At 43.8% G+C, this 15,781-nt stretch overlaps 1 protein-coding gene across 3 annotated transcripts in view; it reads right to left on the bottom strand.

Moving 5' to 3' along the window:
- RTN4 (reticulon 4) overlaps positions 1-14,741 on the bottom strand; it is a 65,480-nt gene extending 50,739 nt beyond the window's left edge. Inside the window, exon 1 of one of the 3 annotated variants that reach the window (XM_060187641.1) lies at positions 13,984-14,741. In XM_060187641.1, coding sequence (XP_060043624.1) covers positions 13,984-14,479 — 496 coding nt within the window. In that variant the 5' untranslated portion in view covers positions 14,480-14,741. The remainder of the gene's footprint in view (positions 1-13,983) is intronic. The other 2 variants (XM_060187642.1, XM_060187643.1) reach the window with 2 other exon arrangements.
- Positions 14,742-15,781: the final 1,040 nt, after the last annotated feature.

Raw genomic sequence — 15,781 nt, 5'->3', positions numbered from 1 at the left:
CTACGATTTGCACCATGTACACTTAACATGAATGCACTACAGCCTGGCCCCAAACTTGGTGCTTTTAAACACAAGAAAGCTGGGATACTCCTGAGAGGAAATAAGTATGTTAAGTTTCATCCAGGCATGAGTTGTAGCACTGTTAGTCATAAGATCAGATAATGAATCTATTAAAAGCATATCCTTAAAATAGAAACACATACAAGATAGCTATATATTGATCCATAACAAGAAAGTTTTGCAGAAAAGTTGATAGGAACTGAACTCTATTTCCCCTGGGAACAATGACTCACTATCTGCAGGTTTGTTGTTTCCTGTGACTCCACAGAGCATAACTACTATGGACAAGAAGACTGACATGGACAACATAACCATAACTGACAAGGACAACATAACTGACAAGGAACCACCCATGGCTGCCAGTTCTTAGCAACATCGCCCCACCAGATATTCGTCGGGATGCGGCATCATCTAAGTTCATTTCCCACGTCTACGCTCGACCAGACCTGCCAATATACGCGGATATCTTCGCCCACCCTGTCCAACGCTTGATGTCTCGTCATCCAATCTGGTCCCCTATGCCTACACTGAACTTCTCTGTTCCAGTCTCTTGGAAACAGAGCTGGCAGTCAGCTGAGGTAAAGAACAAACACCTCATCACAGACCCCTGCGAGCGTCAACCCGGCTTTGACCTAGCACGTTATGATTGGGCCCTCCTCAATCGCTATCGAACAGGCCATGGCTGGTGCGCCGCTATGTTCCATAGCTGGGGAGCCAGAGACGACCCGAACTGCCCCTGCGGCTACAGACAGACTATGACCCACATAGTCAACGACTGCCACCTCTCCAGATTCAAAGGAGGTCTCGAAACTTTACATCAGGCTCAACCTGATGCTGTTGACTGGCTACGGAAGAAGGGCAAACACTAGAAGCAGCAGCCCATCTCAGATGGAGTTTGAAGATATCATGTTAAGTGAAATAAGTCAGAAATAGAAGGATGAATATGGGATGATCTCACTCTCAGGCAGAAGTTGAAAAACAAGATCAAAAGAGAAAACACAAATAGAACCTGAACTGGAGTTGGTGTATGGCACCAAAGTAAAAGACTCTGGGGTGGCTGAGAGGTGAGTACAGGTCCTGGAAAAGGATGACAGAGGACCTAGTGGAGGTTGTACTGTTGTATGGAAAACTGAGAAATGTTGTGCATGTACAAACTATATTTACTGTCAACTGTAAAAAATTAATCCTCCAATTAAGGGGGAAAAAAAGTATAATCATATGAAGTATTTAATCCCAGGAACAGGACTGGTAAAATAGGTCACTTACATGGTATGTTGCTTTGCAATGTGCACTGGCCTAAGTTTGAGCATAGCCCCAGTGCTTTAAAGGAAGTTCCAGTGCTGTATGTAGTCTCTTGCACTGTTTCCCTCTTTGTCTCAATCTAAAACAAAACACACACAGGATTCTCTGGATAAGAGCCAAAAGGCATCTGATGAAATTCAACATCTGTGAGTCGGTTGGTAGCACAGCAGGTTAAGCGCAGGTGGTACAAAACGCAAGGACTGGCGTAAGGATCCCGGTTTGAGTCCCCAGCTCCCCACCTGCAGGGGTGTCACTTCACAGGCAGTGAAGCAGGTCTGCAGGTGTCTCTCTCCCCGTCTTCCCCTCCTCTCTCCATTTCTCTGTCCTATCCTACGACATCAGTAACACCAACAATAACTACAATAATCAAACAAGGGCAACAAAAGGGAATGAATATTTTTAAAAATCTAAGAAAAAAATCCAACATCAATTTTCATAAAAATTCTCAACTAACTGGGAAAGAAATTTTCTGAACCTAAAAGAGCTAGAGAAAGTACACAGATAACATCGCACTTAAGGACTGGGCAGTAGTGAACATGTTTCCATGTGTGAGGGCCTACCCAGGTCTGAACCCCAGGTCCCAACTGCTGTAGTGGGACTGCTGCTGTCATGCTACAGATGCTACCCCTTCTCTCTGCCTATCTCTCCCTCTCTCTGTCTCCATCAGAAAAAAAGAAACAAAAAGAGGGGCGTGGTCATTAGGAATAGTAAAGTGGTTGTGCGGACTCTAAACCCCAAGGATAACCACAGCTGGGGAAAGGGGGTTGGGGGCAGTCACATTTGACAGTGACAGACTAAATACATTTCCTTAAGTTGCAGGAAAAAAAACAAGGAGGCAAGGTATCTATCTGCCCTCTTACCACACAGAATAAAGATCAGAAGGGAAAAGTAAAAACTTTTAACTTGCCAACAATAGAACTCTTAGAAAATTTCAGCAGTTAAAAAAAAAAAAAAGACTAATCCAGCACAAAGCACAAGGATCCAGGTTTGAGCCCCTGGCTCCCCACCAGCAGGGAAGTTGCTTCTCAAGCAGTGAAGCAGGTCTGCAGGTGTCTATCTTTCTCTACCCACCCCCACGTCTTCCCCTCCTCTCTTGATTTCTCTGTCCTATCCAACAATGACAGCAATAATAACAGTAACAATGATAAACAACAAGGGCAACAAAAGGGGGAAAAAATAGCCTCTAGGAGCTGTGGATTCATAGTGCAGGCACTGAGCCCCAGCAATAACCCTGGAGACAAAAAAAAAAAAAAAAAGACTAATCCCACCTATAGATAATCAATTTCAGAAAGATGTGAGATTCAAAAAAGTATACAAAAATCACTAAATTTCCATATCCTGGCAACTGATTAAGTGGAAAATGAAAGACAAAATACAGACATTAATTTAAGAAGAGATACAAAATCCCTACACTGAAAAGTACAAAATAGTGCTGAGAGAAAGAAATAGAGGAAACCCTAAAACAGCAGCTAGACAAAACAGGTAGATCATGGATCAAGGAGGAGAGTGAGAGAGTGAGTGAGTGTCTCTCACATGCAGAACTTGCTCAACAGAACAGAGCACCATTGGTCTTCCTATCTTTTCAAAGCTGTTTAAACAGGTTCCCTCTTGAGCAACAGTCAAGTGTGCTCATTAGTTCAGTTTCTCAAGTTCATGGTTCCTTACCTATAATGTAACCCATAGACTTCGAAATAACCACTGCATCCCCTATAAGAAATTCCCATGTAGGAATTTGTCCCATGTAGGGGAACAAACCTATAGAAGAAAATGCTGAGTTTCTGACTATTATCACTGCTCTGCTCTGAGTAATCAAGTCTCTCTCTCTTTTTTTATTTATTGGGGAATTAATGTTTTACATTCAACAGTAAATACAATAGTTTGTACAAGCATAACATTCCCCAGTTTCCCATATAACAATACAACCCCTACTAGGTCCTCTTATCATCCTTCATGGACCTGTATTCTCACCACCCACCCACCCCAGTCTTTTACTTTGGTACGATATGCCAATTCCATTTCAGGTTCTACGTGTGTTTTCTTTTCTGATCTTGTTTTTCAACTTCTGCCTGAGAGTGAGATCATCCCATATTCATCCTTCTGTTTCTGACTTATTTCACTTGACATGAATTTTTCAAGCTCCATCCAAGATCGGCTAAAAATGGTGAAGTCACCATTTTTTACAGCTGAGTAGTATTCCATTGTGTATATATACCACAACTTGCTCAGCCACTCATCTGTTGTTGGACACCTGGGTTGCTTCCAGGTTTTGGCTATTACAAATTGTGCTGCCAAGAACATATGTGTACACAGATCTTTTTGGATGGATATGTTGGGTTCCTTAGGATATATCCCCAGGAGAGGAATTGCAGGGTCATAGGGTAGGTCCATTTCTAGCCTTCTGAGAGTTCTCCAGACTGTTCTCCACAGAGGTTGGACCAATTGACATTCCCACCAGCAGTGCAGGAGGGTTCCTTTGACCCCACACCCTCTCCAGCATTTGCTGCTGTTACCTTTTCTGATGTATGACATTCTCACAGGAGTGAAGTGATATCTCATTGTTGTCTTGATTTGCATTTCTCTGACAATCAGAGACTTGGAGCATTTTTTCATGTGTTTCTCGACCTTTTGGATCTCTTCTGTGGTGAATATTTTGTCCAAGTCCTCTCCCCATTTTTGGATGGGGTTATTTGTTGTCTTAAGTCTCTCTCTAATCCAACACTGCGGCAGGGTTGGATCCTCAGCATTACATGTACCAGAGTGATGCTCTGGTTCTCTCTTCTGCCATTTATACATACATACATACATACATCTTTTAAGAAAATATGTCCACAAAAAGCCTATACAACTATGTCCACGGAATTCTTTTGTTTATAATACACAGAATCCACAAGCAGACCAAATGTTTATTAACATGTGAAAACTTAAGTGTGGTATATCTTATCAATACTACTCAGAAGTAATACAAACAAATTACAGACACCTATAACATCATTGCTAAATCTCAAAAATTCTCTAAACGCAGGCAGGGATAGATAGCATAGTAGTTATGCAAAGAGACTCCAAATTCCCAGGTTCAATCTCCCATACCACCATCAGCCAGAGCTGAGCAGTGTTCTGGTTAAAAAAAAAAATCAATTCACTGAATGCAAAGTAATCAGGCACATAGGCGTCTACACTTGTATATGACTGCAAGCAGACAATGCCCTGTGACAGTCCAACTAATCTACGGTTAAAAAATTCAAACGGTGTAGCTCAGGGTTGAGCTTTTGGAAGGCACAGCAAGAACTCAACTAAACAGACTACTAACTTCCTCCCTGGGTATCTTTCTAGGATAACATTTTTGACAAGGTATGAGATAAATGAATTGGTATACTTGGCAAAACACAAAACTATTAAGAGCTACACATTTTTTTTCTTTTTTTAAGATTTGTTAATAAGAAAGAGAACAGAAAAGAGAACTAAAGCGTCACTGGCATCCAGTGTGTTGGGGGATCAAACTCAGGACCCTATGCTTGTGAGTGTAACACTATGCAATAGTATCACCTCTCAGGCCACATGATCTGACATTTTACTGTATATTTATTTACTGGAGAGAGACAAAGAAAAGCCAGAGGGAAGGAGAAGATAGGGAAAAAAAAAAAAAAACAAAGAGAGAGAGATACCTGCATCACTGCTTTACCACTCCTGCTTTCCCCTGCAAATGGGGACCAGGGACTTGAACCTGGGTCCTTGAACACTGTAACATGTTATGCATTTTACTGCATGTAAAATGAGCTTAATTTTAAAAAGTATTCTTACACAAGTAGCAGAATGCATGTGTGTGCAAGCAGCCAGGGAGAATCCATGGATACTTATAAAACAAATAATTTATGGCACTAAGTGAGCCTTAGTTGAATCCTGATTTTTTAACTTAACGATAAAAAAAAAACTCAGTCACCAAATAATATGGAATGTAAACATTGGCTAGATATTTGGTAGCATATGTGTTGTTAAATTTGTAGGGAAAGCACTTCATTAAGAGAACCGTGGCTGTGTTTTACAGGAGCACTTACACGTCTACAAGATAAGAGTGAAGTACTGATGAGGGTGCGCGATTGGCACCATTTGCCACAGGCTGATGTTTGTTGGGGCTCAGTCAGAGCTCTAATGGGATTTCATTCATGGTTCTGGTTTTTTCTTTTTATGTTTGAGTTTTTCGGTAAGGTAAAAAAATGTTTAATTCCTTCAACGAAGAGATAATGCAATGTAAAAAAGAAAAAGAAAAAAAAAAAGCTAGAATTCTATTATGTGGAAACAAATTTTACCCACAACTCTTAACAGACTATTAAAATGTTGATTCCACTGGTACTGAGCTAACAGTTTCTGCAATAAGTTTCAGCAGCAAAATTTCAGTAGGAGGAACAACAGAATTTTATTTTGAGAAGAAAGCCCCTAAACTGTAATAGTGATGGGGCTGGGCAATGGTGAACCCAATTAAGCACACACATCACCACGTGCAAGAAGCCCTCGTGCCCCACCTAAGGGCACTAGCGGTGAGGCAGGTCTGCAAGTGTCTATCTCCCTCCAATTTCTCTCTGTCATAGTAAAATAAAGTAGAAATTTTAAAATATATAATAATAAAATACTTGATCTTCTAAACTGTAATTTTCACAATTGCCCTATACAAGCAAAAGGATCTGTTTTTAGAGTTGTTTTACTTTTAGGTAACTTTTAAAAAAATGTATCTTACTTGTTCTACTTTAGTGAAAGTGATTGACCAGAGCACTGCTCAGCTCTGGCTCATGGTGGAATGGAAAACTGAAACTGCATAACCACTGTGCAGCCTTCCCTACCCTGTAATAGTTAATTTGCATAAAAACTGAAATATTAGAACATCGTGGTCCAGGAGGTGGCACAGTGAATAGATAAAGCATTGGACTCTCAAGCATGAGGTCCTGAGTTCAATCCCCAGCAGTGATGTCTGGTTCTTTCCCTCCTCCTACCTTTCTAATAAACAAATCTTTAAAATATATATATATATATATATATATATATGTTCAATGGTATTGAACAGCTAAGACTCAGAGGTCCTTAAGTTCTAATTTTTAAAACATTTATTTGATAGAGAAACTTAGAGGGAAGGGGGAAATATGGAAGGAGAGTGAAGCTCCCCTCCTGCAGGTGGGAACCAGCAGCTTGAACAAATACAGACTTCTATCCCATCACTCAGCCTTAACTATGACTTAAAAAAAAAAAATTATGTTTTAATTTTCTTAAAACTGAACTTCCAAGAGATCACCAGTATAAATCTATCATGTGTCAACCTGCCTGACACCACACAGTGGGATCACACAGGCACGTAAGTGCCAGTATGTCAAAAATAAATAAATGATTTTTTTTTAAGAGACAATTTTGCTAAACTATTTACTAATTCACTAGTATACTGTGTTAAAATCACAAGGAAAAAAAGAGACTGGTCCACTGGTGGGGGTATAGACTGGGGTAATTTGTTTGTAGGACCATTTGATATCATCAACATTTTAAATCCACAAACCCTTTGAGCCAGTAATAATTCTACTTACATGAGTTTATCCTACAAGACATAAAATAGCATGCATTTCTTTATTAGAAAGTATGCATATTCAAAGAACGTGTATATAAAGGTGTTCACAGCGACATTACTTATAATAGACTAAAACAACTATCAACCACTATTAATAACAGACCAGTTAAATAGAATATGGCACATTCGTTTTTCCCTTGTATGTGTAAATAAATGCATCGATACACTAGGTTTTGTTTACTTGTTTCTGGCATCCAGACTTCATTGCTTTGGGCCAATTTTTCAGACAGAGGGAAAAGATAAGAGTACACTGAAATGTGAGGGCTGTGCTCGAACCTGGATCATGCACCTGGAAAAGATATTTTCTCAGGTGGGCTGTCTTGCCAGCCCTAGACTGAGAAAACTGTAGTTATATTTTCTTACAATCAGTCAAGTTAGGCCCCACTATTTTGCCTTTACAGTTCATTCCAATTTCTGGTATTATCCTCAAAGGGATTGGCATGGGTCTGTATAAACAGGAAGAAAAAGTCTCAAAGAATATGCTAAAAGAAGGGTGGGAGTAGACAGCATAATGGTTATGCAAAGACACTCTCATGCTTCAGGCTCAAAGTCCCAGATTCAGTCCCCCTCACCACCATAAGCCAGAGATGAGCAGTGCTCTGGTGTATGTCTCTCTCTCTCTCTCATTAAAAATAGATAAATTGAAAAATAAATAAATAATAAAATAAATAAAAATAAAATAAACAAATTGAAAGAAATGAAAAGAAAAATAAATAAGTGTGTCTTTAACACTTATTTCCTCTTCTGTCCCAGGGAAGAATAAAGAGACTCCATCTATTTGGTTGACACTTTTGTCATGGGCTAGCATAGTATCTTGAAAATTCGCCATTTTCTAGGAATACATAGTAGCAGCTACACAGCAGACTCTCTCATCCCTGAGGCTCTGAGATGACTGGTTCAATCCCTGGTACCACCACAAGCCAGCATTGAGCAGTGCTCTGCTCTAATATAAAATAAGTGAGTCCTTTTAAATAATAATAATAGACTGCTATTTAAGTCAGGGCCTGGCAGCCATGTTTCAATAACTGCATTTTCCACTGTGAAAAAACTACACATAAAATAGAGAATTACTAAATAGTAGATCTTATGCTCCTGTCAGAAGTGTCACAGTTCAATTGTATCCCTCATCCTAGTCTTGTCAATATTTCCATTTTATAAATAAAATTTTTTTTTAAGTGTCACAGTTAAGTCCTCTAAGTTTCAAACAGCACTAAAATGGCATATTTCCTAAATACTATTCCACGTGATATTTATCAAAGTGTCCGCATATACTCATCACTTCATTTTTAAAATGGATTTGAGAATGTTTGAGTTACAAAAATGGATAAATAAGACTATATACTTGATACTGAGCTTCCTCTGGACCAAACTGAAATATAATTCACTGGTCTGGGACCTTATCATTTGTTCTCAACTTTTATTCTTAGTCAGAAAATTAGATATGATCTAACAAAAGAAATTATTTAGAATCTCTAAATTCATCAGTTTGACTCTTGTTATTGTCCCTATACAGATGGGAGGGGGATGAGAGTGATGGTATAGAGTCTGGCATCTTTTACTTTAGAGGCATCTTCTTCTTGGGCCTGTTTCTTTGGACTTTTTTTTTTTTTTTTTTGCCTCTAGGGTTATCACTTGGCTTGTACTATGAATCCACTGCTCCTGGAGGCTATTTTTTTCCTTTTATCATCGTCATTATTATTGTTATTGCTGTCATTGTTGGATAGGACAGAGAGAAACCGAGAGAGGATGGGGAGATGGGGGGGGGGAGATGCCTGCAGACCTGCTTCACCACTTGTGAAGTGACCCCCCCTGCAGGTGGGGAACCAAGGGGCTGGAACTGAGATCCTTAGGCCAGTCCTTGTGCTTTGCACCATGTGCACTTAACCCACTGCGCTACCACCCAACCCCTCTCTAGACATTCTATTGACAACTCTTGGAAGGAGTCTGCTTCATCATGCACAAGACCCAGGTTAGAGTCTTTACTTCCCATGACATTTGGGGAAGCTTCTGTGTGGTAGTGTGTATCTCTACCTGAAAAAGATGGCCCAGAGCAGAGGAACCTCAGTAGCAAAGAAAGAAAATGAAAACATAAACCACCCAGATATTTTATGTCTAAACTATACCACTCGGAAGTCTTCTCACATTTCTAATTATGTGCCTCTATGCCAAAATAAATGATCACATATTTACTATAAAAGGCCGGTATTTTAATTCCCAGGCCATAACCTTTATCTGTGAGCAACGTTCAATTCTGTACAAATTTCCATTGCAAATAGCAACTTTAGGTGGCTTCTGAAATTGATTTCATAAGCAACAATATTCTATGTATCGACTAACCATGCCTCTCAGTCTCTTAACAGCACTTCCTTTGCCATTTCACTGAATTAGTAATGAACTAGTCTCCAGTTTCAGCTACTGAAAAAGCATTCTAAAGCATTTTAAGTAATTTCCGTTTTTTTTTTTCTTCCAGACCTCTGAATAGTGACATCAATTAAATATTTTTTAAACATTGCTTTCATGGTGCAATTCAGTGTTCTCTCTCTCCCAATACCTAAAGTGGAAATCCAGAAGAGGGATGAAAAGTAATAAAGTAGTAAAGAAATGTGCTCTGGGAGGTGGCGCAGTGGGAAATAGTAAAGAAATACCCCTTTATTTTGACAACAAAAAAGCAGTGCTGGCTTCTTAATGTATACTATCAAAAGCAAGGGGAACAGTGGATAGGAGAGCAAAGAGCAGAGGAGGATAAAGTCCTAATTTCCTTTATTTAGCATCCAGTACTCCCCAGAATCCATATTTACCAAACATTTGGGGCCTTCATTACCACTGGTTTAGAACATGTTCAGGAATCAGTACGTCATCCTTAATGATGATGATTATGATTATCTCAACTCAATTTCTTTAATTTTTTTATATTTTATTTATTCATTTTCCCTTTTGTTGCCCTTGTTTTTTATTGTTGTAGTTATTGTTGTTGTTATTGATGTCACTGTTGCATAGGACACAGAGAAATGGAGGGAGATGGGAAAGGCGGGGAGAGAAAGGTAAGACACCTGCAGACCTGCTTCATGCTTATGAAGCGACTCCCCTGCAGGTGGGGAGCCGAGGGCTCAAACCGGGATCTTTACGCCAATCCCGCTGCACTACTTACTGCCCGACTACCTAAACTTCTATACAGTATGTTTCCTCGAAGAACCTCAAAGGTCTGGTGACTAGCAACCACCTGTCCACCCTGAAGTGAAATGCTTCTCTGAAATGCTGTCACCACGCACACACATCAGGCTCATTCCTGTCACTGCCACTGCACTGCACTGGGGATGCTCCAAGCACAGCAGCACACAGCAAAATCACAGCTTACGCCCCAACAGAAACAGAAGTTTCTACAACAGAATATAAATGACAATGTGTAAAATTCACATGGCAGGGTCTGCTTTATGCAGAAGCATAAACCCTCTCCAGTTAAGTGAGTGTATATTTCTAACCATGTGCTATTATTTTCTTCTTTGTCTCTACTCTTAGTCCTCTCAGTTCTAATTCTTCAAAACTGTTTCTGTTTAAGGATCATTATACAGGGGCCGGGCGATAATGCACCCGGTAAAGTGCACAAACATAGTACTATGTGGAAGGACCTGCGCTAGGACCCAAGTTTGAGCGCCTGTTCCCCAGCTGTAGCAGGGAAGCTTCTCAATATTGGGTGACACACCCACCCCACGCCCCCCCCCCCCCCCCGCATTTCTAGAGGAATTAAAGCCTATATATCTATCAGCTGAGTTAAAAGACAACTTTTTACACACCAAAAGGACTTTCTATTTTAATATTTATTTATTCCCTTTTGTTGCCCTTGTTGTAGTTATTATTGTTATTATTGATGCAGTCATTGTTGGAATATTTTTTAAAATATTTATTTACAAAGACTTTCATGCGCGAGGCTCCAAGTTCTCAGGTTCAATCCCTAGTATCACCACCATAAGGCAGAGCTGAGCAGTGCTGATAAAAAGGGGAGGGAAAAAAGCCACTGAGAAGATAATATTCTCCCTTTGTCTTTTTTTAATGTAAGTTCCTTTTTAAAAATTTTTGTTATTACTTTTGATAGGAGAAAAATCAAGAGGGAAGGAGGATGGAAACAGAAACACCTACAACATTGCTTCACCACTAGAGAAGTGGCCTCCCCAACAGGGGGCTTAAACCTGGATCTAGAGCTTGATAACAAGAGCCTTAACCAGGTGCACCACTACCCAGCCCCTCCCTTCAGTCTTCTGAATTCAGTATTCCAAAAGTCAAATGTCCAGAAGATTGCTGTCACCACCTGAACCTGAACTACCCTAAGAGCAGAACTCTTCCCTTTGTCCCCTTGCAGAAACCCAAGATGACAAGTCAGTCTTTGTTCAGCCATTTGCAAAGGTCTTATATTTCTTAGCTTCACCTTACTTTCTCTCACTTCTTTCTGAATCAGAAAAAAAAAAGGAAGAAGGGGGGGGGAGTTACTCCTCTTCTTCCACCACCATTATTGGGTGTTTTGTTTGCCACCAAGGTTATCACTGGGGCTTGGTGGCTGCTAAGATGCCACCACTCCCCATAGCTCAATCTTTTCCTTTCAGCTAGAGAGATGGAGAAAGAGCCACCTACAGCACTGTTCCAGTGTGAAGCTTCCCTCTGCAGGTGGAGAAAGGGTTTTCCTTTAGACTTCAAAAAGTGAGCCAGCACTGGACTCTGATTAGAGCTGAGCAACGCTTTTGGAGTACATATGTACACTAAAGTATTAAGAACCATTACAATTTGCTTACTTTCCTGCTGTGGAAAAGGAGTAAATGGAACACCACCAACAACAACCAAAAAAAAAAAATCCAGTTACCTCCATTTTTTGTCTAGAAATGAATCATCTCTAAAATCCTATAAAAGAGAATTTCTTGGAAGGTAGTTCTATTACCTGATTGTTGTGCCCCACTCTACATAAAGGTCCTCACAAGACACTCTTATGTCTAAACACGACCAGCTACAAGCTGCCCAGTGAATAACCATATTTGACAAAGCTAAGTCAGACTAAGTGTTGGGTTTTTTTTTTTTTAATATACTTGACTTTTTAAAGAATATTCTTGCTTCCTTATATCATGGGGGCAGAAATTTCCTATTCAAAAGTGTCCCAAATTCATTAGTCAGTGTTTTATGTAACTGTGTGTCCATTAAAAAAAAAAAAAAATGCCCACAAAACTCATCTAGATAAATTCCAATTACTAGGCATAATTTACAGTAGATTCACAGTTGGTGGTGGTTATATATGCAATGGAGAGCAACTTTTTATAAAGGGGATGGAGACATTTACAATCATCCCTCCCCAGCTAGTTTCTCTTAAATAAAGACTAAAGAACAGTGTACCAAATTTAGTTTCATATTGCAGAAAATAAAAAATACGTAGTATCGGGAGTCGGGCGGTAGCGCACGTGGCGCAAAGCGCAAGGACTGGAGTAAGGATCCCGGTTGGAGCCCCCGGCTCCCATCCTGCAGGGGAGTCGCTTCACAGGCGGTGAAGCAGGTCTGCAGGTGTCTATCTTCTCTCCCCCTCTCTGTCTTCCCCTTCTCTCTCCATTCCTCTCTGTCCTATCCAACAACGACAACAACAATAAAACAACAAGCGCAACAAAAGGGAATATTAAAAAAAATTTTTTTAAAAACCCTGATGGCAATAAAAAATATGTAGTATTTCCAGAAAAACAAAATCCTACTTATAATGTTCATAACTTACCCAATAAAAATTCATTTTCTAACCGACTTTTCCCCTTTCCAAAACAATTTCCAAAGATAAAAGAGTAACTAAACAATTGCCTAAAAATAAATATGATCTACAATCAGGGCTTGAGTGAATAAAAAGATGTGAAAAATCTTTCCAGACTTTGCTCATCTGAGTTAAAAGACATTAACTTCTTTATAAAAAGCCGTTTATCTATATATCTACGTACACATCCACACACATACACATGGAGTATTTTTAGCCAATATATGAAAATATGAGCCTTAAAACATGTATCAATCTGTGTATTTCAAATGGTCCACTCCTGCCACAGGTTTCCCTTGTTTAAGAATTAGACCATTTTGATGTTTCTCCTCTTTTCTTCCCCGTTAAGATTACATTAGGAGGGCCAGGTGGTGGCGCACCTGGCTCAACGCATTCGTTAAGGTGCAGAAGGACCGGGTTCGAGCCCCCCGGCCCCACCCTGCAGGGGAAAAGCTTCACGAGTGGTGAAGCAGGGCCGCAGGTGTCTCCCTGTCTCTCACCTTTTCTATCTCCCCTTCCCTCTCGATTTCCGACTGTCTCTATCCAATAAAGAAATTTTAAAAACTAATATATATATATAAATTAGGATGCGCTCAAGAAGCCACACCTGTCCGCACTGGCAGCCAGCCTCTGCCTCCGCGGCAGAGACCCCGGCCGAGTCAGGCCGAGCCGCACCCCTGAAGGGTCCCAAAGGGCCCTGGCGCCCAGGGCGCTGTCCCAGGCTGCAGCGAGCTGGCGGAGCCGCCACATCACAAACCGGATGAACTGGGCGGCGGCGGGGCTCGCCCGCACTCTCCCCCTGCACCCAGGGCCCGCGCCCCGCGCCGCTGGAGGCGCTCTGCCAACACGCAGACGCTCCCTGCGGCCTTTCCCCACCGCACCCGCGCCGGGTGGGCTGGGGCGGGGTCAGGGGGGCACCCCAAGGTGGGGGCCCAAAGCTCGAGCAGCCCAAAGGTGCCTTCCCCCCCCCCACCCCGGAGAAACCACCCACACCCGCTGGGGGCAAAGCCTCGCCTGCAAGCCGGAGGCCCCAGGCCTTGATTGACAGGCTGCCCCGCGCATCCCCCGGGAAGCCCCAACTTTCGGGGCTCAGAGCGCAGCCCCCGGCTGCACGTGCGCCCCGAAAGCAGACAACAAAGGCTCCCTCGGAGGCTGGAGGTGGGGGGTGAGCGAACAAAGCCCCCCTCCCCGGGGAGGGCTCCGCCCGAGCCGCGGGGCCCCGCACACAAAGGGGGGGGGGGGCCGCACTCACCCGCGGAGCCCGACGAGCCCCGGCGCCTGGGCGCGGCCGGTGTGGACGGGGGTGCGGCGGGGCCCGGGCCGGGGGCGGGGGCCGGGACCTGCACCGGTGCGGGCGGCGTCCTGGCAGGACCGGAGGGGCCGGCGGGGGGCGGCGGCGGCGGGCGGCTCGGAGGTTCGTCGTCCCCGGGCAGCGCCGACACGGGGCTCGGGTCCCAGGCGGGCGGCCGCTCTGGGCCGGCGGGGGGCGCGGTCGGCAGAGGTCCCCGGGGCGCCGGGGGGACCGAGTCGTGGCCCAAGTCCAGCAGGGGCGAGGCCGACAGCGTGGCGGGCTTCCTCTCCAGCACCTCCAGCTCTTCCAGATCCTCGTCTTCTTCTTCGTCTTCCTCGTCCTCCTCCTCGTCGTCGTCCTCCGGCTCCTTCACGAACTGATACTTAAACGGGGGCTCGGGCCCGGGCGGGCTGTCGGCCGACGAGGAGACCAAGGACGACTGGTACATGTCTTCCATGGCGGCGGGCGAGGATGCTGCAGCTGCCGCGGCCGCAGGGAACGCCGCTCGGGGATGCGGGCGGCTGTAGGAGGTGGCGGCGCACTCGGAGGATCGGGGCCGAGCGAGCCGGAGGATCTGCAGCGGCGATGGCTCCGGGAACAATGAGCCTGCTCCCCCTGCCTCCACGCCCGTGATGCGCCCGCCCGCCCCGTCCCCGCTCGCTGCCGGTGCCGCCGCCCTGACGAGCGAAGGAGAGAGGCCGGCACACTCTCCGCCCAGTTTGGCGTGACTCGCCCTTCCCCGGCTAGGAGGGGCCGGCGCTGGCGCGGGAGGAGGAAGCCAATCAGCGGCGATGTGCACAAGACGGACAGTGGAGAGGACCAATAGAGAGGAGGGATATCGGAAGGGGGTGGGATTAGTAGGGTTTCCTTTCTCTGAGTGGCGGAGACAGGTTTCATGGGCGGGACTGGTAGCGCGGAGCATCAACCTCCGCCTAAGGACGTCCTGGGTGGTGCGGGTCCTCGCCCTTGCCCCCCGCTGGAGGTCATTGCTACCCTGCTCGCTGGGCGCTGGGTGAGGGCACCCGCAGGCTCTCTGCACTCCTAGTTCGGAGGTTCCAGGCCCGCCTCCGGAAGGGCGTTGTCCAAGGATACTAGGAGTGGTAACTTTCCTCCCAGGAAAGGAAAAAACCTTGAGTGGAGGCAGAGGCTCTAATTATGGTGGGCCCTACATACACAGATCTTTTTTTAACTGTTTTATTATTAGTGATTTATAAAATAACAGGGGAACAATTCCCACCACCAGAGTTCTGTGTCCCCATCCCCTCCATTAGAGACTGCAGTGGTTCTCCCAAAGTTACAGGTCATTTTGAAAGGCTTTGACTTTTTTTTGTTTTGGGTTTTTTTTTTTTTTTTTTTTGGTTTTGTTTTTGCCTCCAGGGTTATTGCTGGGACTCGGTGCCTGTCCACTGCTCCTGGAAGCCATTTTTTCCCCTTTTGTTGCCCTGGTTTTGTTTTGTTTTGTTTTAATCGTTGTGGTTATTATTGTTATTGATGTTGTTGTTGGATAGGACAGAGAGAAATCGAGAGAGAAGGAGAAGACAGAGGAGGGGAGAGAAAGATAGACACACCTGCAGACCTGCTTCACCGCTTGTGAAGTGACCCCCCTGCAGGAGGGGAGCCAGGGGCTCAAACAAGGATCCTTACTCCAGTGCTTGGGCTTTGCGCCATGTGCGCTTAACCCGCTGCGCTACCGTCCACCCCAGAATTTTTTTGTGCATTACCAGGCATCAAACCTAGAACTTGATCACTGAGCTACCTC

Source organism: Erinaceus europaeus, chromosome 3, assembly GCF_950295315.1.
Source record: "Erinaceus europaeus chromosome 3, mEriEur2.1, whole genome shotgun sequence".
In the NCBI taxonomy this organism is placed as follows: domain Eukaryota; kingdom Metazoa; phylum Chordata; class Mammalia; order Eulipotyphla; family Erinaceidae; genus Erinaceus; species Erinaceus europaeus.
The sequence above is the reverse complement of the archived record's forward strand: the minus strand, read 5'-3'. Positions and strand labels throughout refer to the sequence as shown.